Source organism: Pelodiscus sinensis, chromosome 5, assembly GCF_052426305.1.
Source record: "Pelodiscus sinensis isolate ZL-2025 chromosome 5, ASM5242630v1, whole genome shotgun sequence".
Taxonomy (NCBI): Eukaryota; Metazoa; Chordata; order Testudines; family Trionychidae; genus Pelodiscus; species Pelodiscus sinensis.
The window spans coordinates 128,147,987-128,173,500 of record NC_143056.1 but is presented as its reverse complement, the minus strand read 5'-3'; the positions used below and the strand labels follow the sequence as shown (position 1 = coordinate 128,173,500).

The following is a 25,514-nucleotide window of genomic DNA, read 5'->3' as shown; positions in this document are numbered from 1 at the left end:
GCGCGGCCTGCTCCCCGGCGCAGGCAGCGGGCCAGCACAAAGCCTCCAGCGGGCAGCGGGCCAGCTTGCGCCTGCCTGTTCCGGGCCGCTGTTGCTTTAAGCGGCTGCCGGAGCCCGTGCGGCGGCGACAGCAGCAGCAGCAGCGGCCGGGCCGGGGGCGGCGCTGCGGAACCCGCGACCCTGCCTGCGCCGCGTCTCTGCGGGACCGAGCGCCCCGACCCTCCCCGGCTTGTTACTGCCCGGACCCCCCCCCTTGCCGGCTGCAGCCCGGGGTCGCGCCCCAGCCCGAGCAGCTGTCGGGGGCGGGGGAGCGCCGCAGCCAGGCCCGCCCCTGCACGCCCCGCGCCCCGCAGCGGCCGGGAGCGCAGCGAGAGCAGGAAGAAGGGTCCGGGGCTGTCGGGCGAGGCGTCATGCGGCGCTGCTGGTGAGAGGGGCGGGGGACAGCGCCCCCCCCCCGCCTTTTGTGCGCCCCCCACCCCCGCCCCGCCGGCAGCGGGGGGGGCCCCGGCCGGAGCCCCCGCAAAACCTTCTCCCCTTCCCCCCCCGACGGGCGCCTGGCGAAGGGAAGCCGCAGCCGCGGAGCGCAAATAGCCCGGCAAGATGGCCGACCTGGAAGCGGTGCTGGCGGATGTGAGCTACTTGATGGCCATGGAGAAGAGCAAATCCACCCCGGCCGCCCGGGCCAGCAAGAAGATCCTGTTACCTGAGCCCAGGTGAGCCCCGCGCGCGCCCTGCGCCCTGCAGGGGGCTCGCGCCGGGGCGGGGGGGGCAGCGGAGTGTCAGGGTTCGATGGGGCGGGGAGGGGGGCAGCGGAGTGTCAGGGTTCGATGGGGCGGGGGGGGGGGGCAGCGGAGTGTCAGGGTTCGATGGGGCGGGGGGGGCAGCGGAGTGTCAGGGTTCGATGGGGCGGGGGGGGCAGCGGAGTGTCAGGGTTCGATGGGGGGGCTGGCGCCCGCTGCCGTGTCCAGCAGCTTCCTGACATTCCCCCTCCCGCCCCTGCAATCTGGATCGTTTCCACTTCTGTTGTTTTCTTCCTGGTTCTGCCCTCGAATCCTAAGCAGAGCAGGATTTGGGGGGGGGGTGTTGACTCTTCTCCATTCTCCTCCCCCCTTCCCATCTAAACCCCAGGGGCCCTCCTCCCCCACGCCGCCCCCTTCCAGGTATCAGTTCCCAGCACCAGGGTCGTAGCCTCCCTGCGTTTGGGAGGCTCGGAAGAGCAGCCCCCGTGTGCCCGGCACGATCCCGCGTGCCCCGGACCGAGCCGCACGGCGGGCACGCGTCCCACGCAGCCGGGCAGCCCTAGCGCCTGTTGAGGTGGTCGTGAGGCACCCGCCGGGGTCAGAGGCTCAGTCTGGGCTACAGGTTGCCTGTGCCCTGCACCTGCCCCCATCCTATGTAGCACGATGGGATAGTGACCCGTAATCGGTGCCCCTGGGGAACGAGGGCACAGCAGACCCGTACAATAGCTTGGCGCCTTGTTTTGCTCCCAAAGGCCTTCGCCAACGCTGGACATCAACCTGGCTTCGGTGGCAATGGGGCAGAGTCAAAATGCAGCTGGCTCTGGGGTGGGAGAGGAGAGATGCAGAGAGACATGGCCAGGGCTGCTCCCTCCTCCTTTAGCATCCATGCCCCTATGCGGTGCATGGTGCCATGATGGGCAGATGCGGCACAGGGGTGCTGGAAGAGGTCGTGTCAGAACTGGGTTGGAGCTTAGTGTATCCAGCTGGGAAGGGAGCAGAAGGGGTGAGGAGATGGATGGATGGGGGCAGATTCTACTTTGCTGGGGGCTGCTTTCCTCTTCCATGGACTCTCAATGGTGCAGCCTTTGCCCCAGCGCCCTCCTGGACCACAGAGGCCCCCCCATCACTGCCAGCAAAGAGCCCGGCCTTACATTGCTCTGCTGGGGCTGCAGGCCGAAGGAGAGGGGAGTCAGGGCTTCCCCCTGGGAGCTACCCCCTCCCCGGGCCCCCAGTGCAGAGGTTCTTGGCTTCAGACCCCCAGCTCATCCCAGGCCCACAGTATGATGGCGTCAAGGCCTAGGCTGGGCTGGGGGGTGAGTAGGCCAGAGGTGACCCGTGGGTGCAGAGGGGAGGTACAGGCCAGGCCTGTGTAGCAGGCAGGGGCCTGGCACTACCTGCTAGCAGAGCCAGGCACACAGGCCCCGGAGTCGGCCTGCAGGCTGGGCCTATGGGTTTCCATCCTCTTGCACGCATGTGTGAGAGAATCCATGCCCTCTGTGTGCTGAGCCACCTCTGCTCTCGCGGCCTGGGAGGAGCAGGCCCAACCAGCTCCAGCTCTCTGCCTCCAACTTCTCCACAGGGGGCAGGTGCCCAGGGGGACCCTTTTAGCTCGGAGCCCCTGCAAGCACCAGGGGTTGCCCCAGCCTGGACTCCAAATTTCTTTGCGCTGGGCCTGTGGGGAAGGCATGGTGGGATTGGGGCCCCCGCCTTGCTCCCTGGAGCCCGGGCTGTCTGACCCCAGACTCTTCCTTAGTGGTAGATTTTTTTTTTCCCCCACCCAAACAATTCTGCCCCCTGTCTGTGTGGGGGGGCAGGGCCTGTGTGGTGGGGGGCAGGCAGGGGGCAGGCCTGTGTGCTGGGGTGCAGTGGGGGGCAGGCAGGGGCCAGGCCTGTGTGCTGGGGGGGCAGGCGGGGCCAGGCCTGTGTGCTGGGGTGCAGTGGGGGGCAGGCAGGGGCCAGGCCTGAGTGCTGGAGGGCAGTGGGGGGCAGGCAGGGGCCAGGCCTGTGTGCTGGGGTGCAGTGGGGGGCAGGCCTGAGTGCTGGAGGGCAGTGGGGGGCAGGCAGGGGCCAGGCCTGTGTCCTGGGGTGCAGTGGGGGGCAGGCAGGGGCCAGGCCTGAGTGCTGGAGGGCAGTGGGGGGCAGGCAGGGGCCAGGCCTGTGTGCTGGGGTGCAGTGGGGGGCAGGCAGGGGCCAGGCCTGAGTGCTGGAGGGCAGTGGGGGGCAGGCAGGGGCCAGGCCTGTGTGCTGGGGTGTAGTGGGGGGCAGGCAGGGGCCAGGCCTGAGTGCTGGAGGGCAGTGGGGGGCAGGCAGGGGCCAGGCCTGTGTGCTGGAGGGCAGTGGGCGGCAGGCAGGGGCCAGGCCTGTGTGCTGGGCGGCAGTGGGGGGCAGGCAGGGGGGTGTGGGGAGCAGAGGTGCTGTCTGTAGTTATGATAAGATACCCAGGGCAGTAGCCCAGGGCCCCCTCTGGCCTGGACAGGGTGACAGGGTCACAGCCAGGCCTGACTCAGACACCCCCTTCCGGGGAGGACTGTTGGCAGAGACAGCCCACCGAGTCCTGGTGTTGCAGGGAGCGGGGTCCCTGCACTCTCCTACCTCTGCTATTGGGGGCTCCCTGCGCTGCCTTACCCCGTGATGCCCTGGTTCTTTGGCCCATGGTCTGGTAAAGGGCCGGGGGAGGATGGCACCTTCACTTCATGGGCAGGGCTGGGGCCCTCCGAAAGGCCTGCAGCCACACGTTCATGCCCAGAGCAGCGGCCCATCTAGCCTGGTATCTGGCCTCCCACAATGCCCCAGTCCTGGCTTCTTGGGGAGCCTCCTGGTGGTCAGTTCTGGAGCAGAGCTTTCACTTTTCTCTACTTTCCAATAGACCTGAGGGGCCCCGGCTGCAGCCAGGTGCTACACAGGCAGGTGGGCAAGAGCCTGGGCCCTGAAGACATCACTCTGCATGGAGCTGCCAGCCTGTGCCAGGGGCGCCGTTCCTGTGTTCCCAATGGGGAACTCAGGCACCAAGAGACAAGTCACACAGGGTGTCCGCGGCAGAGCCAGAAATAAAACCCAGGCCCATCCTGCTCTAACCACGAGGCACCACTACCTTCCCAGACCTGGGAGAGAGCCTAGGATTCCTGGCTCCCATCGCCCCCCCCCCCCATAACCACTAGGCATCACTAACCTCCCAGATCTAAGAAAAACCCAGGACCTCTGGCTCCCTTCTGCCCTGAGCCGCCCCCCCCCCCCCACTCTAACCGCTAGGCATCACTCCCCTCTCAGACCTGAGGGAGAAACCAGGAGTCCTGACTCCCGTCCCTCCTTGCGCTCACCACTAGGCACCACTCCTTTCCCAGAGAACCCAGGAGTCCTGCACAGGCCAGGTTCTGCTCTTTGCCCTGAACGTTGCCAGGCAGATCCCAGAGGATGATGTGGCCGCCCCGCTCCCTTCCCCCTCCCTCTCCCGTGGGTGAGGACAGAGGCAATGGCTTCTCTCCATCTTCCCACTATCCACCGGACATGACCCTCTTGCTGGGGCCAAGGGGATACGGCCCCCAGGTCTGAGATGTTGCCTGTGCCACGAGGCCAGGTGTCTCCCTGCTCAGTCTGCCGGGTGCCAGCTGCTGCGTGGCCGTGGCATTGCTGCCCCATGGGGGGGCTGCCCACAAGCATGCGGGGCAAGTGGGACGCTGGCTAGGGTGAGAGTTTTGTAGCTTGCTCAAGCACTTAGCCCCACAGGACTCCAGCTGTCCGGACTACCCCATGGCAGAGGTCTCTGGCCCAGGCCCTGTGGCGCCCAGCTGGCTCAATGGACAGTAGGCAGCCTGCAGGCCTGGCATGGCTGTGCCAGGCCTTGTACTGAACTCAAGGAGCCAGACTCAGTGGTGACTCAGGTGTTCTGCGGGGGGACAGGGTGTGGGCAGACCTGCTTTCAGTACCTTCCTCTTCCATGTGTGACTTTGGGCACGTCACTTGGCTGCTCTGCGCCTCAGTTTCCCCCGCAGGCACACGAGGCTGCTGGCACGTCCCACCCTCCCTCCCTTCCTCCCTGGGGCGTTGGGACATGAAATCCATGGAAGATCATAAAGCTCTCGGTTGGGGTCGGACAAGTCCCCGAGAGAGATGGCGACTGCTGGAGTGAACCCATCTCAGTTCTGCAGCCAGTTCCCCCTGTCAGCGGCGGGGGGCTAGTGGGTGGGGCGGGGTGACTGTGGGCCAGCCCCTTCCCATCTCTGACTTGGGGTTTGCTCCTGTGCGGCTGGACTGGGAGCCCCGAAAGCTAGCGGCTGTTTCCTATGGCTGTGTGCTGTGACCAGGGTCTGCTCTGAGCTCGGGCCTTTGGGTGGCTACTTAATGAACGAGCGAGCGGGGAGCTCGCGCTGCCGCGAGGAAATTCCCACCCCAAAAAACTTGAAGCTGCAGCTGGAGGCAGCTACTGAGGGGAGAGTCTTACAGCTGGAATTTCACCAGCCAGCACAAATGGCAGGCGTGGGACCTTTTGTGGGTCGGGGACTGATGACCCACAGAACAATCAGGCGGGAGCCACGCACAAGTGAGAAGCAAAAGAAAGAAAACAAAACCCTCACTGACGTGGCCCCCGACTGCAAAGGAGAAAGATGCTCCCCACACCAGAAGCTGGGGGGCCCAGACTAGTAGATTTTGTGTTCCCCAGCCCCATTGGAGGATGGTGGGGAGGCTGGAGCACCAGCTGCTGGGGGGGGGAGCCCTGAAACTTGGGGGCTGGATCCAGGCAAGCCTGGGTGACATCTGGCTCCCGGGGCCTTAGGGTCCCCACCCGTGGAGCATGGGAGAGCTGGGACAGGTTTGGTTTGGAGAGGGGGGGAAAACACCTATGGAACTCCCGGTCGTGGGAAAGTCTGGGGCAGCAGCAGAGAGGCCTGAGGCAGCACCTCTGCATGTGTGGGTCTAGAGCCCGAATGGGCCCGGGAGGTTTCTACATGGGAGGGCACCGCGCTGGGGATGGGTGTCCTGGTTAACCCCTTGTGCGCCATGTCTCGCCAGCATCCGCAGCGTCATGCAGAAGTACCTGGAGGATCGGGGTGAAGTGACCTTTGAAAAGATCTTTTCGCAGAAGATCGGTGAGTGGCGGGTGGGGTGTGAAATGCTGCAGGGGATGCTGCCGAGACACACACAGATTTGCCCGTGAACATCCCCCCCCATACCTAGGGGGGCAGGGATAGGCTAGCTGGGGACTGCGTGGGGATGAAGGGGCACCAGCAGAACTGGGGAGGGGGGGCTCTGTGCTCCCCCCGACCCCATGGCTGGCCCTGCCTCTGGCTGTGCAGCCGCAGCCCCAGGGGAAGCAAGAGGCCGGCCACGAACATGCATCTTAGCACCCTTTGTGCAAGAGGAAATTCTCCTTCCTCTTTGTGTGGCTTGGGCAGTTCCCATCTCCCCGCCTCCTCCCCTCCCCCCACCCAGGAACCAGGCCCAATTCCCTCTCCCAGGGCCTGGCCTAGAAGCGGGGAGGAGCGCTGGGTGCAGTTTCCCAGTTGAAGAGAGGGTCAGGTGGTGGGCAGGGAGAAGGGGTTGCTGGCTGGGTAGCGATGTGTGCAGATTGGGGGGGGGGGGGTCATTGTTTTGGTGGGGGATGGGCAGAGTCAGGTCCCCCAGGAGGTTTGGAGTCGGGGCTGGTGTGGGATTGGATGGGGGTCAGAAATCCAGTGTCCACCCAGTCGGGGGTTCTGGTGGGTGGAGGGTCCCTGATGGTTCAGGATGTGTGGGGAAGGGGTCCTTGGAGGGCTGGGTTTGGGAGGGGGATTGGAGCGAGAGACTGGGCTGTCTGGTGAGTTGGAGGCAATGTTTCATCCATGTGCGGAATATTTTTATGTGCACCAAGGCATGTGCACCACCGGTAAAAACAAAACCCTAACTGGGGGCACGCTGCTAATCCGCTGGGTGGCATTTAAATCTCTCCTGAGCAGCCGCACAAGCGCCCCACTTACAGGGAACATAGGTTGGGGGGCCCCTGGGGGATCAGAGCTGGGCATAGCTGGGGGCTTGGAGGTAGGGACCAGGGTTCACCCGTCAGACAGGTGCTCCAAAGGGGCTGGCGTTTCCCAGTGGTCTGCCCGGGCCCCCCAGCTGGCATGGTGGGGCACTTCCCCTTTCTGCTATTGGCAACTAACGGCCCCCCGGCAGGAAGTCCCTGTCACTTCCTCCCCCGCCCACGCTGGCATTTGTGGTTTCCGCACCAGTATGCCCCGCGCTCCCCTCCCCCGCACTCCCCTCCCTGCTCCACACCGCCTGGCCTCTTGCCCAATTAACCTTGTGAACTGCAGCCTCCTCCTCGGCAGGATGGGAACCGACAGCACCTGGGGCCGTTTAACCGCAGGGCCGGCGGGGGTGGGATGAGCCGCCTGGCTCTGGGGCGGGGCCTGCAGCTCCTCTCCCCTTGTGCGTCTTCGGGGCCCTTGGAAGGAACAGCCCGTTGTTGCTGCCATGGGTGTAGACGGGAGCTGGGTCTGAGGGGGGTCGGGAGGGATCATGGGGCTCGGCTGCAAGGGACGGGCACGGTGCATCTCCCCTCCGCTGGGCACTGTCCCTGGTGTGGCCCCAGGCTGGGGCTCTGGCTCGCTTAGGGTGCGGGACCTTTCCCCGCTATAGGGCGCTGGCTTCCATCCGGCTGGGGAGGTGGCTGGCTTGGAAGGAGAGGGGCTGGGTTCGGGGCTCTGGAGCTTTGACTCTTCCTGTTTCCCAGGGTACCTGCTCTTCCGAGATTTCTGCCTGAATCAAGTGGAGGAGGCCAAGCCGCTAGTCGAGTTCTATGAGGAGGTGAGGCCCTGCGGACACTGAGCCCTTCCACCGCCCTCACAGAGCCCCTGGAATTTCCCTGCCCCCCCCTTTCCCCCCCAGCATGGGAGGTGGAGGGGTAGATCTCCAGACTGTGGGGTGTCAGGGTGACAGCTGGAAGGCTCCCCCGCTCTCCAGGGTGTATGTGTGGGGGGGGGCTCCCAGTCACGGCTGTGCAGCCTGCCCCATGGTGACGCTGCTCCCCCTGGACCCCTCCTCCCCAGATTAAGAAATACGAGAAGCTGGACTCGGAAGAGGATCGTGCTGCCAAGAGCCGCCAGATTTTCGACCAATACATCATGAAGGAGCTGCTGTCTTGCTCTCATGTGAGTGCACCGTCCCAGGGTGGAGCCCAGAAACCGCCACAGCCTCTTTCCTGGGGGACCCCAGAAACCTCCAGCAGCCCCTTGGATGGGACCCTGAAACTGCTACACCCCCTGCCCCAAACGAGACACCCCAAAGGCTCCATGACCCCTGCCTCGTGGGTGACCCTGAAGAGGCCCCATCGCACATGGCTCCCCGGCCTGGATTTCCCATTGTTCGCACTGTCCAAGGTCTTCCCTGGTGCCCTGCCCTGTGGGCTACCACGAGGTGGGGGGGTACCCAGCCCTAGACCTGCACTAACCTCCCTGAGAGGGGGGCACGAGGGCCACGCAGGCATTCACTGCGCCCCGGCTCTCCCCGCAGCCCTTCTCCAAGAGCGCCACAGAGCACGTGCAGAGCCGGCTCAGCAAGAAGCAGGTGCCACCAGACCTGTTCCAGGTGTGTATCCCCACCCCGGTCTCCCCTCTGCCAGCCCCTCCAGGTCAGGCTCCTCGCTCCAGATCCCTCCTCCCATCCTTGCGGTGCCAAGCCAGCCCCTGGGCCAGTGCTGCACCGTGTCAGCCAGCCCCACGAGCTTGCTAGTTCCTCCCAGATCTAGCCAGCAAGCCCATCTAGCCTGCTCTCTTGCCCAATGCAGCGTGAGAGGGGCCAGGGCTGCCCTGGTGGTGGCTGGAGGAGGGAGAGGAAGCTCCGTCCCTCTCCAAGGCATGATGTCCCCGAGAGCAGCATGTCCCACCCTACTGTCTGCCCCGAGTGGCCGCATGGGGGTGGGGGAGAGAGGAAAGGAATGCCGGGACAGGGCCCATCCCAGTGGGGATGGGTGGGGTTCCCTGCTGACCCCTGCCCTGACCCTCGTGTCTTCCCCCAGCCGTACATTGAGGAGATCTGCCAGAACTTGCATGGGGCCATCTTCCAGAAATTCATTGAGAGGTGAGCGGAACCGAGCACTGGGGATCCTGGGGGTGTGCCTGTCTGGGGCTGGAGGCTCTCTCCTTGCAGCTTGGGGTCTCGGAGTGGTAGGGGAATGGGGTATCTCTCTACAGGACTATGGGAGTCTCCCTGGTTGAGAGGGAGGGGGGACTCGGCTGGGCTGAGGGGGGCCGCGCTCTCTGGGGACTGGTGCAATTTTTTCCTCTCTCTGTTTTGTTGTAGCGACAAATTCACCCGCTTCTGCCAGTGGAAGAATGTAGAGCTGAATATCCATGTGAGTGTGCTCCAGGGCATGAGAACGGCCATACTAGGTCAGACCCATGGCCTCGTTAGCTCAGGATTCTGTGTTTGGACAGTGATCAGGGCCAGCTGCTTTAGAGGGAAGGAACAAAGCGCAGCAATTATCAAGCGATCTGTCACCTGTCATCCAGTCCTGGCTTCTTGCAGAGGATTAGGGACACCCAGAGTCTGGGATTGTGTCCCTGATCATCTTCTGGCTAATAGCTCTTGATGGACCTGTCCTCTTAGCCTTCTCAACATCCTGTGGCAATGAGTTCCACAGGTTGACTGTGCATTGTGTGAAGTTGGGTTTTTTTATGTTTTAAACCTGCTGCCTAGTAATTTCACTGGGGCTATGTCTAAACTACATTCCTCTTTCGGAAGAGGAATGTAAATGAGCCCGATTGAAAATGCAAATGAAGCGTGGATTTACAAATCTCGTGCTTCATTTGCATAATTCCATGAGTGCTTTTTCGAAAAAGGGTTTATCGAAAAAGAATCCGCAGTCTAGACAGGGTTCTTTCAGGGGGAAAAAACCCTTTTTTGAAAGAACCTGTACTCCTGAAAAAGTGAGGTGTATGGATCCTTTCGAGGGAGGCTTTTTTTTCCCCCCCAAAAGAACCCCGTCTAGACTGCGGTTTCCTTTTCGATAAACCCTTTTTTGAAAAAGCGCTCTCATGCAATTATGCAAATGAAGTGCGAGATATGTAAATGAGCACTTCATTTGTATTTTCGATGGGGCTCATTTACATTCCTCTTCCAGAAGAGGAATGAAGTTTAGACGTGCCTTGGGTGACCCCTGATTCGCTTGTTATGGGAAGGAGTAAAGAACACTCCCTTACTCGCTTTCTCCACACCAGTCTGATTTGAGGAGACCACCAGCACTTCCCCACTTCCCCCTTAGTTGTCTCCTTTCTAAGCTGAACAGCCCCAGCCCTTTGAATCTCTCCTCATATGGAAGCTGTTCTAGACCCCTCATTTTCGCTGCCCTTTGCTGAACTTATTCTGACAAACCAGGTTAGGGGGAGAGGTGACCAGAACTGCACGCTGTGTTCAAAGTGGGGGTGCGCCAATGATTTATAGAGTGGTGGGTTCCAACTGGGGGGCTTAGACACCAGGCCCCTCCCTTTCCCAGGCCATGGCGAAAGGGGGACCTGGCAGGGTTGGCAGCTTGTGTTTTGGTGGGTGGACTTGCCTGACTTTGCGTCCCACTTCTGTGTGCCCTGTGCCCAGCACAGTCACTCCCACTGCCTCTTCCTTGCCGTGTCCTATGGAGCCCCTGAATCCTAACCTAACCCCGCTGCTACCCACTTATCCCACCCGTGGGGCTGTACTCTCTGGGGGTGCGGGCAGTAGCTATGGGGCAAGGGGTTTAAACACCCGTGGGAGAGTGAGGGGAGGGACGTATCCCAGGGCAAAGGAATGAGTTTGGGGGGTTGCCACCCTTAATACTAGCCCCAGTGTCTTCCTTCAGCATCACCCCACTCTGGGATCTGCCCCACATCCTCCTAGCCTGCCAGGCCCTGAGAGGCAAGGGGTCTCCTCAACCCAGCCACACTGAGCTGGGGCTTCCTGGCGTGCGGTTATGTATCAAGAGAACGCCAAAATCCTGGTGCACGTCCAGGCCCCTCCTCCAGGGCTTGGGGGAGGCACCGCAGCTTCCTGGCAATGCTACAGTGAAAGTGCTTGCCGCAGTGGGAATGGCCAGGGAAGAGCTGCTGCTGCTCCGATGAATGATCGTCCTTGTGCTAGGAGCTGTGCACTCGCACGCAGAACAGCTGGGCCCTGACCCTCAGAACAGACAGTCTGGACATAGGGCAGATTATTGTCCCTGCTTTGTATCTGGGGAAACTGAGGCACAAATGGACGGGGGAGGGGAAATGTCTTGATCCACGTCCCCCTGGGAGTCGGTGACAGAGCTGGGAACTAAACCCAGACGTTCTTCATGTCAAGCCCATCCCTCCCACTTCCTGCCCAGGGGTGGGATGCTCTGTCAGCCCACGTGTTGCGGGGTGATGTGGCGGGAGTTTGTAGCAGTCCAGCACAAATGATGTCTGGATTCCTCTCCCCCTGCCGTGGGCACAGCTGACCATGAACGACTTCAGCGTGCACCGGATCATCGGCCGTGGTGGCTTCGGAGAGGTGTACGGCTGCCGGAAAGCGGACACGGGTAAAATGTAAGTAGCCAGCACCGAGTTTGTTGTCATTCTAGCTGGCAGGCGGAGGGATATCTGCTAGGATTCCCAGGGTGGGAGAGGTACTATAGCTGGGAGGTGGAGGGATATCAGCTGGGATTCTGAATGGGGAGAGAGGGGAGGTGTTTATAGCCAAGAGGTGGAGGGATATCTGCTAGGATTCCCAGGGTGGCGGAGGGATATCTGCTAGGATTCCCAGGGTGGCGGAGGGATATCTGCTAGGATTCCCAGGGTGGCGGAGGGATATCTGCTGGGATGGGGAGTGCTGGAGCTGAGGGATACCTGTGGAAGTGTGGGTGTGGTTCCAGGGAACAGGAGAGGGATATCAGTGGTGCTGGTGTTACCCTGGCCATGACAAGCGGAGGGATACCTTCAGGGAGGGTGCTGCGACAGTAAAGGAAATGGAAAGACACCTGTTGCTATGGAGGTTGCTATGGCCATTGGCGATAAAGGGATATGGGAGAGGGGGGATTTCTGTGGCTGTGGGAGGTGGAAGGATACCGGGGCGAGGGGATTTGCCGTGGGAGGCGGAAGGATCGCAGGAGGGATTATTTTCTCTCTTGGGTACAGGTACGCCATGAAATGTCTGGACAAGAAGCGCATTAAGATGAAGCAAGGGGAGACGCTGGCCCTAAACGAGCGCATCATGCTGTCTCTTGTCAGCACTGGGGTGAGGACGGCCCTCTTCATTCTACACGGCCGGGGGCCCCACCTGGCCAGGGCAGCCTCCCCACAGCGTACACAGAGTGTGGGGGGGTGCATCAGAACAGGGCAAGCCCGGCCTAAAGCAAAGGGGGGCCAGTCGGGGGTGTCTGTTCTCACAGCATGGGGTGTGGAACACACGGGGGACAGGGAGCATGCAGAGGGGGTTCGAGAGGGGTAGGTCCATTCCTGGGGGAATGTGCGGTGGGGTGGGGGAAGCACGTGGGGCAAAATGGAGGAAGGGGGAATCTGGAGGGCAGTATCGGGGCAGCGTGTGTGGGAGGGGAACTGGCAGTGGCGCAGTTTGCAGGGTTCCCTCGCTCTGTGCGTGACTCATCTTGCCCTCTCGTCCCAGGACTGCCCCTTCATCGTGTGTATGTCGTATGCCTTCCACACCCCCGACAAACTCAGCTTTATCCTGGACCTCATGAATGGTGAGACCCCCCCCCACCACCTTCAGGGAAACCCCCCAGCCCCCACACTAGTGAGATATGGCTTGCCCCAAAGAGCTTGCTGACCACACAAGCAAAGAGTGGGAGGGGAACTGAGTCATGGGTGCAGGAATGTGATTTGCCCAAGGAGCCTGTGGTAGGGCTGGGGAGTGAACCCTGGAGTCCTAGCTCCCAGCCTGGTGTTCCTGCCACTAGGCCACACTGCCTCCTCCTGCACTGCGCACCCTATCTTCCCTGAGAGGGCAGGGCCTTGTGTTCACTGGGATGTCGGCTGTCGCTCTTGCAGGGGGCGACTTGCATTACCACCTCTCCCAGCATGGGGTTTTTTCCGAGGCCGAGATGCGCTTCTATGCTGCTGAGATCATCCTGGGCCTGGAACACATGCACAATCGCTTCGTGGTGTACCGGGACCTCAAGGTAGACTCACCCCCTCCCACCAACGAGGGGTGTCTCCCACCCTCCCACACCAGAACCTCAAGGTAATCCCACCCTGTCCAGGAGCTCTGACCCATCACACCATGGGTGTCCCCTCCTCCTACACTGGGATCTCAAGGTAACCCCTCCTACCCCCATCACAGGTGTCCTTCCTCTCACACCGGGACCTCAGTGTAACCCCTCTGTCACGCTGTCTGGAGTGGTCCATGGCCGCAGGGCAGAGACCCCGATAAGTGGTGTGTTCCGTAGTTACATTTCGCCATGAGTCATTGCTCTACGTCAGAACTCACAAAACATTTGGGTTCATTCCAGTCCCAAGAAACCAGACACTTCCCCAGGGCCAGTCAGTGCCTCATCTCTCGCACCACACACAGCGCCTGTAGCCAGTTCGATAGTAAACAAAGGGAGGGTTTAGGGACTAGGACAAAGAAAGGAGTGAGTTATTGACAGGGTGAAACTGGCAAACACAGGCACCACGGAGTCTGTGGTTCCAAAAATGGTGAAAGAGCTGTCGGGCTCTGTCAGTGTTCAGTATCTTGTAGGACTATCTGGCTTACCCTGGGGAGCTCTGCCTCTGTTCCTGGCTCCAGCCCTGTGAGAGTCCAAAGAGCGAAAAGATCAGCAAACATCAAGGCTGACATCTTTATTTCCTTTTCCTAGAACGCCGGCTGCTGAGCCAAGCCCTGTGCACGTAACCTGTGCAGGGACGAGTAGCAAAGTCTTTGTATTGTGGTGTCCCGCAGTGGCCCATTTACTTTTGATAGCCCCTTCCTTAGGGGCAAGAGGTCATAGCGAGGAGGTAGCACTTTGCACTGGGCAGTTTGTTTCTTAGCTGGTGAGTTTCAGTATCCCCGGATAGCATGGAAGAGGGACGTTGTAAGAAGGATTATAGCAACATACAAGCATTTCAAAAAGTGTCCACATGTCAGTCTATTCATCAGACTCACGCAGGCGAGCTGGGCGGGTGCTTGGCTGAGACCTAAAGCCTTAGCAAGAGCTGGCCTCTGGCTTAACCCCCCCCCCCATGGGTATCTCCCATCCTCCCACACATGCACCTCAAAGTAAATCTGCCCCCTCCCGGAATCTCGCCCCTCACATGATGGGGATTGTCTAGTACCCACCCACTCTCCCTTGGGGCTCCCACCTGCTCAGCCTCCACAGGGGGGGATGCCTGGAGATCTCAGGGTGAGAGCAGAGCTCCCGTTCCAGGACCCCACCTCCACAGCAGGTGAAGGGCAGGGGAGGACAGGTGTGAGGGACTGGCTATGCCCAGCGACCCCAGCTGCCACCCTCTGGCTCCCCTCCCATTCGCAGAGCACTTCAGACATGGTATTTCTCTTCCATCCCCACCCTGGGGACCCCTGTCCCATCACCCTGGCTCATGGGGCTGCTCTCCCCTCTCTGCAGCCAGCAAACATCCTGCTGGACGAGTTTGGCCACGTCAGGATCTCGGACCTGGGACTGGCCTGTGATTTCTCCAAGAAGAAGCCTCATGCCAGTGTGTGAGTATCTGGGAGCTTCCTTCATAGCCAGCACCCCACCCCGCTCCGTGCTGCACCTCCTGCTGGCAGAGGCTGGAACTGGAGTAGCCAGGTGTTCTCCGCATAGCCAGTGCCCCCACCCCACTCCGCGTAGCGTCCCCTGCTGGTAGAGGCCAGAGCTGGTGTAGCCAGGGGCTGCCCCCACAGCCAGTGCCCCCATCCTGCTCTGTGCAGTGCCCCCTACAGGGAGAGGCTGGAACTAGAGTAGCCGGGTGTTCTCCCCACAGCCAGCACCCCCACCCTGCTCCCCCTAGCGCCCCTTGCTGGGAGACATTGGGTTTGTAGTAGCTCTGTGACGGCTCTTTGGCACCTTCTGCAGGGAGAGTGTGGCACTGCATTCCTGCACTGGCCATGACTCTGTTGTACCCGGATCCTCATCTGTCTCTCTCCCCTCCCTCCTGTGTCCCCACAGTGGCACGCATGGGTACATGGCGCCGGAGGTGCTGCAGAAGGGTGTGGCCTATGACAGCAGCGCCGACTGGTTCTCCCTGGGCTGCATGCTCTTCAAGCTGCTGCGGGGGTGAGTGAGCGAGCTGGGGGGCAAAGGGGTGCAAATAGGGCAGAGGCACCCGGGAGGGAAGAATAGGGCATGGGCAGCGTCTGACCATCCTCTGCCTTCCCGTCTCAGGCACAGCCCCTTCCGGCAGCACAAGACCAAGGACAAGCATGAGATCGACCGCATGACCCTGACCATGGTGAGTGGGGGACTCCGGCAGGTGGGATCGGGCTGTACGGAGAGAGGCCCGAAAGCATCTGCACAAACTGGTTCCTTGTCATTCTAGGCCAGGAACAGCCCCGCTCTTCAGCTCTGAGCCCATTGCCCCCAGCCGCCTGTCCCGCTGGGCCCTCAGCCAGGGCCCTGCCTAACCCCGCCATATACACCTCGTTCCTGGTCCTGCCCTGAACAGAATGGAGCTGCAGTGTGGCTATGCATGAGACTGCCTCCTGCTGGCTGGGAATGTCTGACTAAGCACTGCTGCCCCCTGCTGGCTGGGTTTGGAACTGCCGTGTCCTTCCAGCCCCAGGCAGCCTCTGCCTGGCTCCCAAAATCAGGGATTGGCTTCTCCCCTACGATAATCCTCTCTCCTCCCCCACAGCCTGTAGAGCTGCCCGACTCCTTCTCACCTCAGCTGCGCAACCTGCTGGAAGGGCTGCTCCAGAGAGACGTCAACCGGAGGCTGGGCTGCATGGGGCGTGGGTGAGTCTGTGCTTTGCAAGGGTGGCGGGGGGGTTGTGCTGCACCCTGGGATCGCACCAGGACCCAGAAGGCATGTGGCAAGAGCCAGCCCGTGAAGGAGAGGTGCACAGAGCTGCTATTTCCCAACTTGCAGAGACCCATCCCTCAGCCTGAGCAACCCTGTTTGTGTAGGACCTACAGAAACCGTCCCAGTGTTTTTAGAAACAACAAGGAGTCCTGTGGCACCATACAGACTAACAGATTTATTTGGGCATCCGCTTTTGTAGGTTATTAACTCCCTTCATCAGATGCCCCGTGTGTGTTTTTATAGAATAGGCTGCTTCCCCTGTTGGCTTGGCAACACCATCTCTGCCTGCCTCTCTGCCTCGTGCTCCAGTCCAGCCCCTGCTAGGATCAGATCCTTTGGCTCCAGCGTAGGTTGCAGCACCCCCTTGCTGTTCAGGTGGGGGCCAGGGAGACCTTCCTGCCGGGTCTGCTGACACCTTTCTCCCCCCCCCCCCCCCCCCCCCCCCCCGGCTCGTCCTCTCCAGGGCACAAGAAGTGAAGGACGATCCCTTCTTCCAGAACCTAGATTGGCAGATGGTTTTCCTGCAGAAGGTAAGTGGGGTGGTCAGGGAGAGCGGCTGGAGGAGGAGAGGGACGGGCATGTGGCTGGAGCTGCTTTCCCATCCCCCTAGATTCTCTTACGCGTTCCACATTCCCCTGTCCCCGCAGTACCCACCGCCCCTGATCCCGCCACGCGGGGAAGTGAACGCGGCCGACGCCTTCGACATCGGATCTTTTGATGAAGAGGACACAAAAGGGATCAAGGTACCAGCGGGACCTCCTGGGTTAGCACAGCTCCCCCAGCGGTGGGGTCTAGTTGGGCCGGGCAGGCTCCTCCCCCTCCCGACATAAGCTCTGAGGGGGAGCACTGCAGTGCCCGGGGGGCTCTCGTCCTGAGGAGCTAGTGGGGTCTCAGCCCCACTAGTAGCACTGCTGTACAGTGTGGCTGGGGTCCTTCAGGGCGCAGGGCCAGCTGCTGCCACTGGGGGCACCCCTGGTCTAGCTTGGGTGCTGCAGTGCGCCCAGCTGCACTGAGGGTTTTGATGTTGTAGGCAGCGGCGAAAGGGGGCCCTGAGGGGGGGTTATTGCAGCACACGGTCCCAACAGCATGGGGGTGGAGGGGTATCTGTGAGTGGGAGGAAGGGAGGGGTGGGTCTCACCCTCATCACCCCACCCATCTCTGAGCAGGTGAGTGGAGAGCCAGGGCGGATCTTGGGTTTGGGGGGAGTGGGTAGGAGGCATGGGTCTCAGCCTGGAGGAACTGTGTGCGGGAGGGGGAGGGGATTGTCTCTAAGAGGTGTCTGAGCTGGGGTAAGTGCAGTGTGTGGGGGGTTGCAGGATCTCAGAGGAGGGGCGTAGGGCTGGGGCTGGAATCCCTTGTGGGAGCTGCCTGGAGCTGGAGGGAGGTTGCCGGGGGGCATATGCAGCAACTCCCACTCAGCCCTTTACTCTCTCTGGAGCCCCTGTTCCCTCTTGCTTCACCTTCACCCAGCCCCTTCCCCCTCTCCCGAACCACCCAGCCCTTCTTCCCCCGGTGGGGAGCGGGTGTGGGGGAGCCCAGCTGCCATCCACCTGTCGGTCTGTCCCCAGCTGCTGGACAGCGACCAGGAGCTGTACCGCAACTTCCCACTCACCATCTCGGAGCGCTGGCAGCAGGAGGTGACGGAGACCGTCTTCGACGCTGTCAACGCCGAGACCGACAAGCTGGAGGCCCGCAAGAAGGCCAAGAACAAGCAGCTGGGCCATGAGGAGGGTGAGTCTGGGGGGAGCCTGGCCCCATGCTGCTCGCTGCTGGCATCTGCTTGCCACAGCCAGCCCCTTTCCCATATGGCCAGCCCTACAGACGGCCACCCTACAGCGCCCCCTGCTGACCGGGCTGGTGTAGCTGGGAGCTTCGCAATCTTGCTCCCCACAATGCCCCCTGCTGGCAGAGGCTGGAGTAGCTGGGTGCTCCCCCACAGCGCCCCCTGCAGGCTCTTCCCTGGCTGTTCCGGGCAGGCTGGTGCTGTGATCTGACTCTCTCTCTCTCTCTTTTCCCCGGCACAGAATACGCCCTGGGCAAAGACTGCATCATGCACGGCTACATGTCCAAGATGGGCAACCCCTTCCTGACGCCATGGCAGCGGCGGTACTTCTACCTGTTCCCCAACCGTCTGGAGTGGCGAGGGGAGGGCGAGTCCCCGGTAGGGAGCTGAGGGCAGGGCCTGGGGTGCTGCGTGGGAGGGCACTTGAAGGGGTGGAGGGGAGCCCTGGTCTCCCCTGACCCCCTGGTGCTCTTCCCCCTTGCAGCAGTCCCTGATCACCATGGAGGAGATCCAGTCCGTAGAGGAAACTCAGATCAAGGAGCGCAAATGCATCCTGCTCAAAACCCGCGAGCACAGGCAGCTCATCCTGCAGTGTGATGTGAGTGTGCCCCAGGGCCCCCCTCCCTTGCCACAGGCGCCCCTGCAGGGCCCGGCCACGTCGCGTCACTGCTCCCCACCCCGTCCTGTGCTCCCTCGGCTCAGCCCAGCTGTGATCTGACCCCTCCGTGGGGCTCCTGTGGATGCCCCTGAACTGTGGCTCCTGACCCATCCGTGGGGCTCTGTGGTTAGTTCTGCCCCCCCGGCCCTGATTCCTCCGTGAGCTGTAACCACACAGCAGTCTATTAAGCGCCCTGCAGGTGCTTGGAGCCCAGCCCCCACTGTCCCAAACCAGGTTGTCCCTACCAAGGTTCAAAACGCACAGCCACGTGGGGGCCCCAAACTTTGTGCTGCTCTGTGCAGCTGTGTTTGTGGTGTTGCAAGCTCAGGCAGCCAGCCACATCCCCTTCTGCCATTCACTGCAAACTGCACTCAGGGGCTGCAGGGCCTGGGACAACCCCCTGCCCTGTCTCCACCCCAACCCCACACTACTCCTTCTGCTCAGGCCTCCTCCCCCAAGCAATACGGCCCAGGGGACTAGCAGGGGGCCTGGTGCCAGCAGCAGAGCAGGTGGGCCAGAAACAACCTTGTTGCTCTGCTGGGGGTGGTGGCAGGGACCCTTGGGCCTTTTAAATTGCCTTGGGGTGGCACGGAGTCTGGAGGGGCGCAGCAGGGAGGCGTGGCAAGTGGGGCCAGAGGAGAGACCTGGCCCCAACCTTTGCTGGAGCAGAGCCTTGAACCAGGAATATTCCTAGAGCTTAGGCATAATCAGTGATTTAGATATTGGCGCACAGAGTACACTTACTATGTTTGCAGGTGATGCCAAGCTGGGAGGGGTTGCAAGTGCTTTGGAGGATAGAGTCCTAATTTAAAATGATTTGGACAAGTTAGAGAAATGATCTGTGGTAAATAGGATGAAGTTTAATAAGGACAAATACAAAGTTCTCCGCTTAAGAAGGAACAATCAGTTTCACACATACAGAATGGGAAGTGATTGTCTAGGAAGGAGTATTGCAGAAAGAGATCTAGGGGTCATAGTGGACCACAAGCTAAATATGAGCCAGCAGTGAGAGACTGTTGCAAAAAAAGCAAGCACAATTCTGGGGTGCATTAACAGGAGTCATTCTTCCGCTCTACTCCACACTGTTGGAGTATTGTGTCCAGTTCTGGGCACCGCATTTCAAGAAATTGGAAAAGGTCCAGAGAAGAGCAGGAAAAATGATGAAAGGTCTGAAAACATGACCTACGAGGGAAGACTGAAAGCACTTGGCTTCTTTAGCTTGGAAAAGAGAAGCCCAAGAAGAGGACATGATAGCTGTTTTCAAGCACCTACAAGGGTGTTACAAGAAGGGAGAAAAATTGTTCTCCTTGGCCTCTAAGGATAGAACAAGAAGCAATGGGCTTAAACTGCAGCAAAGGAGGTTTAGGTTCAACATTAGGAAAAACTTCCTAACTGTCAGGGTGGTTAAACACTGGAATAAATTGCCTAGGGAGGTTGTGGAATCCCCATCACTGGAAATATTTAAGAGCAGGTTGGATAGACATCTGTCAGGGATGTTGTAGATGGTGCTCGGTCCTGCCGTGAGGGCAGGGGACTGGACTCCATGCCCTTTTCAAGGTCCCTTCCAGTTCTAGTGTTCTATGATTTTGTGGGCCTATCTAATTTGCCACCCATAGTGCTTCTCCCCCATATGCTGCTGTGGGGAAAGAGAGTGGGGGGAGTCCTCTCTCCTTGCCATAGCCCTGGGGCAGCCTGCACCTCCGACCCCTCATCCCTGGCTCCACTCTAGAACTTACACCCCTTTCAGAGCCCTCACACCCCAAACCCTTTGCCCTAGCCCTGAGTCCTCTTTCCCTCGCCAAATCCCTCAGCCCCACCGCTGGCACATGAATTTTACTACGTGCACCAATATCATATGGAGATGTCACGTTGCTTCTGTGTCGCACGTCCCCTCCCCATGGGTGCACGTAACAATATTCCTTCCGCTTGGGAGGGAATAATTAAGAGGAAACACGGGTCCCCTCTCTCCCCCCCCCCCACCCCAGCCATAACCCCTGACCTCTCTGGGGTGCTCTCCTGCCTAACCTCGCCCCCTCTCCCCTTTCTGGCCGGCACAGAGCGATCCCGAGCTGGTGCAGTGGAAGAAGGAGCTGCGTGACGCCTACCATGAGGCCCAGCAGCTGCTGCAGCGGGTGCCGAAGATGAAGAACAAGCCGCGTTCGCCCATTGTGGAGCTCAGCAAGGTGCCACTGCTGCAGCGCTCCAGTGCCAACGGCCTCTGACCCCCTCACCCCCCCTCCTCACGGCTTTAATTTATTGGGTTGGGTTTTATTCCTGCCCTCACCCCCTGTGGAACCGTAACTGTTGATTTGCTGGTCCTTGTGACTCCCACCCCACCCCCTGCTGCAGAGGGTGGGGGCATTGGGAGGGGGTGGGGCAAATTTGGGGACGGATCCTGCCGTCTGGATCCCTTTCTTCCCCTCCTCCTTCGTGTCTCGGCTCTTGGGGCAGGGCTGTGCTGGCCCTACCCCCAGCAGGCCTGGGCATGCGGGGATCATAGGGAGAAACTTCCTCTTTTGGCACTTAACTTCCTGTTTTCTCTCTCCCTTATGAAATCGCTGCCAGTGCAGGAGACCCCCTTCGGGGTATGGGGGGAGGGACCTGGGCCAGATCCCTGGCCCAGTGAGGGCTCCGGTGAGGGTGTTACCCTGGAGAATGCAGTGAGCATTGGAGAGAGGGGAACAGACTTGCCTCTCCTCCCCCTCCCCCTCATCTAGGAGTCCCCCGCTCTCACTGGAAGCTGTTCCAGTTCCAGCACTGCTGCCCCACGGTGTAGGACCCCGTGGGACTCCAGACTGGCCAAGGCCCAAAGGAGCGAGGGCCGGGTGTGGGAGAGAAATCCCTCCCTCTCCAACAGGGAGAGGTGCAAGAGTCACATTCGGAACGAAGAATTAATTTTCTGATGGAGGCAAACAGCGTTCCCTCCCCCCACCCATGGCAGCCTCTGCCTACCCCAACTGCCCTCCGCCCTGGGCTCCTGCCCCCACTGTGCCAATGGGCCCTCCGGCCTGACCCGCAGCCTCACCTTCCCTGCTGGTGCGATGCTGGGGTGCCTGCCTCCCGTGGTATTCGTAATGGACTGTGCCAAATTGCATGGGGCCGGTCCCTGGCCTGGCAGACCCGGCAACGGGTTGACTCCACGTGGTGCCAAACCCAGGTCTGTGCAGGTGGAACTGCCCCGTCGTGCCACATCTCTGCCCTCCGACGGCAAGGGAGCCAGGCGCTTTGCTGGGCCCCAGCCCTGTGGCAGAGGTATCACATAGGCCTTGTGCCAAAGGACAAGGAAGTGTTGTTGTCTGGTGCCAGTGCTGTCCAGCTGGCTGGGGCAGGGCCTGGGCTGGGCTGAGCGGTGAAGGCTGCCCTGTTCCCAGCTAGCTGGAGAGCCCATGCCAACTCCGTGGTGTGTGTGTGTGTGTGTGTGTCTGTCTGAGGGCAGCCAATGTAAATAGCTCTGTGGCCAAGGGTGCTGGCTTGGCTCCCCCCTCCCCCCCCAGCCATAGCCCACTGTATTATCGCTCCAGCCAGACACCCCACCTTTTCCCCCTCCTCCACGCAGTGTTAGAACACCCCCCCCCGCCCCGTGGCAGGGGCTCTTAGGGTAACTTTACCCTGGCCCTCTTTCCATCCCTTCCATAGCAAGATGGGAGGGGGAGCATTTGGAAAGGGGAGACAAGGAGGGGTCTCCCTCCCCCCATCTCCATGGTCTCCCACCCCCAACCGCATGCGAAGCTGGCTGTATTGCATGCGCCCCCCCCTCCTCCCCCCGCCCCATGTGATGAGTTCTGCCAATGGCTCTTTGTTTCCCCTGGGGGGGGCGATTTTCTTTTGGGGGGGAGCAGCCCCTCCCCCCTCGCAGTGTCTGTAAATATTGGTTTCTGGTCCGTCTCTTCTCGGGGTTATTCATTTTTTTGGCCGATTTTTGAATGTGATTTTAACAAGTGGAGAGGAAAAAAAAAACAACTGATTTTTTTATAATAAAAAAGTGAAAAAATAGGGCTCTGCCTACTCTGGCCGGCCCATGGGAGGGGCAGGGCTGGGGTGGTGCTCAGCCCCCTAGATAAACCAGGGTCACAAGGCATCCTGCTTCTGGGGAGGGAGAAGTACATGACGGGGTTCAGCTGGGAGCTCCGAGGCCTTAGGGAGGCAGGGAGGGACAGGTGCGGGCTCAATTGTGGGATCGTGGGCCATGGGGTTGTACAAAGGGGGGGGTACATGCTAGGGGATCCTCTGCTTTTAATGTGACCGGCAGCCTCCCTCCTGCTCACCCACCCAGCTCTGCTGGTGCCCCTCAATCGTGACTTGCAACTACCTATCCCCACCCAGCTCTGCAGCTGCATCTCCCTCCCCCCAGCAGTTTTGGTTCCCCTCTCCTGCTCTGAGAAGAGTCCCCAGTCCTGGCAGAGATCTGTTATGTTCCTGCAGCCCTTAAGACCCAAAGCCAGTTAGACCCCCAGGGCAGCCCCTCTGTGCCCACCTCCCCAGGCATCCCAGAACCAGCTTCACTGTGGTTTCCAAGTCCCCCAGCAGCTGGCTTCTGACTTCACAGGTGGATTTAACCAGCTCCTGTAGCCCAAGGCAACAGCCAATCAGCGTTAGCCCTGGCCCCGGGCAGCCAGCCCCAGGTAGGGCTGGTTCTGAATGCACTTGGGTGTGGGGGAGGGTGCTGTCTGTCCTTCCAGTTAGTGTTGCAGATGCAGGACCCTGAATGGGGAGATGCCTCTGCATGCTTGAGATGTAGGACGAGGGGGAAGCAAGCAGCATGACCTGCTAGCCAGCTGTTGTGCATGGGGTTGCACTGGGCTTTTAAACAACCAGGGTGTCTCTACATTGGCGCGATCTTGCGCAAATACTCTTTAACGCAAGAGTTCTTGTGTTGAAGTATTTGCGCAAGAGAGCATCTACACTGGCATGTGCCTTTGCGCAAGAGATGTGCTTTTGCGCAAGAGCATCCGTGCCAGTGTAGACGCTCTCTTGCACAAGAAAGCTCTGATGGCCATTTTAGCCGTCGGGCTTTCTTGCGCAAGAAATTCATGTTGTCTGTCTACGCGGCTGCTTTTGCGCAAGATCGCGCCAATGTAGACACAGCCTCACTGTGGCGCACCCGGAAGTGGCTGCATCTCACCGTTGGAGCATCTGGGTGCGTGGTATTACTCATATATACAGCGGCTGCGTCTCATCCCGGAGGTGGCTGTGTCTTAGCGCTGGGTAAGGGATCCTGGTGCAAATAGCCCCTGCGCCATACCCCAGTATTTAGGAGCTGCATCTTAGCGCTGCTGGATTAAGGGATTCCACCCTCACGAGATGTAGCTGATTAAAGCACTTTCTGGTCGGCCAGAGTGAATGGTGCTGCAGCTAGGGATTGAAATAACTGAAGGCTAATTTCACTGGGACCTCCATTCCACCTCCAGTTTCCTCTACTACCCTTTGGCCTAGGGCAAGATGCACTAGACTCGAATCCAGGACTTCAAGTGCTTCCTCTTCTGCTAACCTTGAACAAGTCCCTGCCCCAGGAGGCAGGTCTCAGTTCCTTGTTCTCCAAGCAGGGATTGCACAAGTTTGCACACATGGCTGTAGCACAATGCACCCATGCGATGGGACAGTGGTAAGGCTGTAGGTATTTGCATGGTTGTAGCATGTAGGAGCCTTAGCTGTGGACTAAGACACCTGCTGTGCTCTGTACTGTACACACACAACACAGATGGTCCCTGCCTCAGAGAGCTGATGGTCACAGGGTACAGTATCGCAGCCAATGGACACAGACAGGCCCTGCCTCAGAGCTGATGGTCACAGGGTACAGTATCACAGCCAACGGATACAGACAGGCCCTGCCTCAGAGAACTGATGGTCACAGGGTACAGTATCACAGCTAACGGATACAGACAGGCCCTGCCTCAGAGCTGATGGTCACAGGGTACAGTATCACAGCTAACATACAGACAGGCCCTGCCTCAGAGCTGATGGTCACAGGGTACAGTATCACAGCCAGTGGACACAGACAGGCCTTGCCTCAGAGAACTGATGGTCACAGGGTACAGTATCACAGCTAACGGATACAGACAGGCCCTGCCTCAGAAAGCTGATGGTCACAGGGTACAGTATCACAGCTAACAGATACAGACAGGCCCTGCCTCAGAGCTGATGGTCACAGGGTACAGTATCACAGCCAATGGACACAGACAGGCCCTGCCTCAGAGAGCTGACCTGTGCCAGACCTAACCTAGCTAGGGAAGGGAAGAAAAACCATGAGGATGTGGCATGGACTAGCTGCACCAGCCCGAGTCTGCCAGGGAGCCTGAGTGTGGGTTGGGGAGAAGAGGGCCCTGGCATGGCTATCCCTGCTCACAAGGCAATTGCACCTTCACTGTGGTGTGTAGATGCACGTGGGGGCTGTGTCTACACTGCACCCCTTTTCCGGAAAAGGGATGCAGATGAGACAAGTCGGAATTGCAAATGAAGCGGGGGATTTAAATATCCCCCGATTCATTTGTATAAACATGGCTACCGCTTTTTTCCGGCTCGGGGCTTTGCCGGAGAAAAGCGCCAGTCTAGACGGGATCTTTTGGAAAATAAAGCCTTTTCCAAAAGATCCCGTCTAGACTGGCGCTTTTCTCCGGCAAAGCCCCGAGCCGGAAAAAAGCGGCAGCCATGTTTATACAAATGAAGCGGGGGATATTTAAATCCCCCGCTTCATTTGCAATTCCGACTTGTCTCATCTGCATCCCTTTTCCGGAAAAGGGGTGCAGTGTGTAGACACAGCCGGGGTGTTTCCACACTATGCTAAGGCCCTATTTTGGCTGCACAAGGCGGGGAAGGGGGGAGCAGGACTAAAATGCCACGAAGGGGGCAGTTAAGATGCAGGGGAGTCTGCTGGCCCAAAGAGTTTAAAAGCAGGAGAGGGGCAGAGCTAAGGTGGGTGGCCTTGGGGAAGGAAACGGGAGGGAGGGCGCCCCAAAAGAGGACAGTTCAGATGCAGCGGGCTAAACTAAAATGCCCCAAGGGGGGCAGTTAATATATGGCTGCGTAGGGCTGAGATGCCCCAGAGGGGCAATTAAGGCGGGGGGGGGCAGTCACGGTGCAGAGGGGCAGGGCTGAGATGCCCCAGAGGGGCAATTAAGGCGGGGGGGGGCAGTCACGGTGCAGAGGGGCAGGGCTGAGATGCCCCAGAGGGGCAATTAAGGCGGGGGGGCAGTCACGGTGCAGAGGGGCAGGGCTGAGATGCCCCAGAGGGGCAATTAAGGCGGGGGGGCAGTCACGGTGCAGAGGGGCAGGGCTGAGATGCCCCAGAGGGGCAATTAAGGCGGGGGGGGGGCAGTCACGGTGCAGAGGGGCAGGGCTGAGAGCGGCGCTGCGCCCAGGCCGGTGCGTGGCTCGGGCGGAGCCGGACCGGGGGCGCCAGGGCCCAGCGAGCCGCC

General features: G+C 60.2%; 1 protein-coding gene across 1 annotated transcript; it reads left to right on the top strand.

Annotated features, from left to right (window-relative positions):
• Window positions 1–22,097, top strand: GRK2 (G protein-coupled receptor kinase 2). Its single transcript, XM_075928559.2, has 21 exons — window positions 1–713; window positions 5,748–5,824; window positions 7,447–7,520; window positions 7,763–7,864; window positions 8,226–8,300; window positions 8,731–8,792; window positions 9,015–9,066; window positions 11,157–11,248; window positions 11,837–11,936; window positions 12,324–12,402; window positions 12,707–12,837; window positions 14,263–14,357; window positions 14,809–14,916; window positions 15,025–15,091; window positions 15,494–15,594; window positions 16,125–16,191; window positions 16,309–16,404; window positions 17,230–17,392; window positions 17,686–17,822; window positions 17,929–18,042; window positions 20,160–22,097. Exons 1-21 carry the CDS (start codon window positions 601–603, stop codon window positions 20,322–20,324), a joined length of 2,070 nt encoding a protein of 689 aa, XP_075784674.1. The 5' UTR covers window positions 1–600; the 3' UTR covers window positions 20,325–22,097.
• Window positions 22,098–25,514: the final 3,417 nt, after the last annotated feature.

Coding starts and splice junctions, on each gene's coding strand:
- GRK2 (XM_075928559.2), top strand. CDS start 601: ATGGCCGACCTGGAAGCGGTGCTGGCGGATGTGAGCTACTTGATGGCC. Junction 16,405..17,229: donor AGGACACAAAAGGGATCAAG/GTACCAGCGGGA, acceptor GTCTGTCCCCAG/CTGCTGGACAGCGACCAGGA. Junction 17,393..17,685: donor GCAGCTGGGCCATGAGGAGG/GTGAGTCTGGGG, acceptor TCCCCGGCACAG/AATACGCCCTGGGCAAAGAC.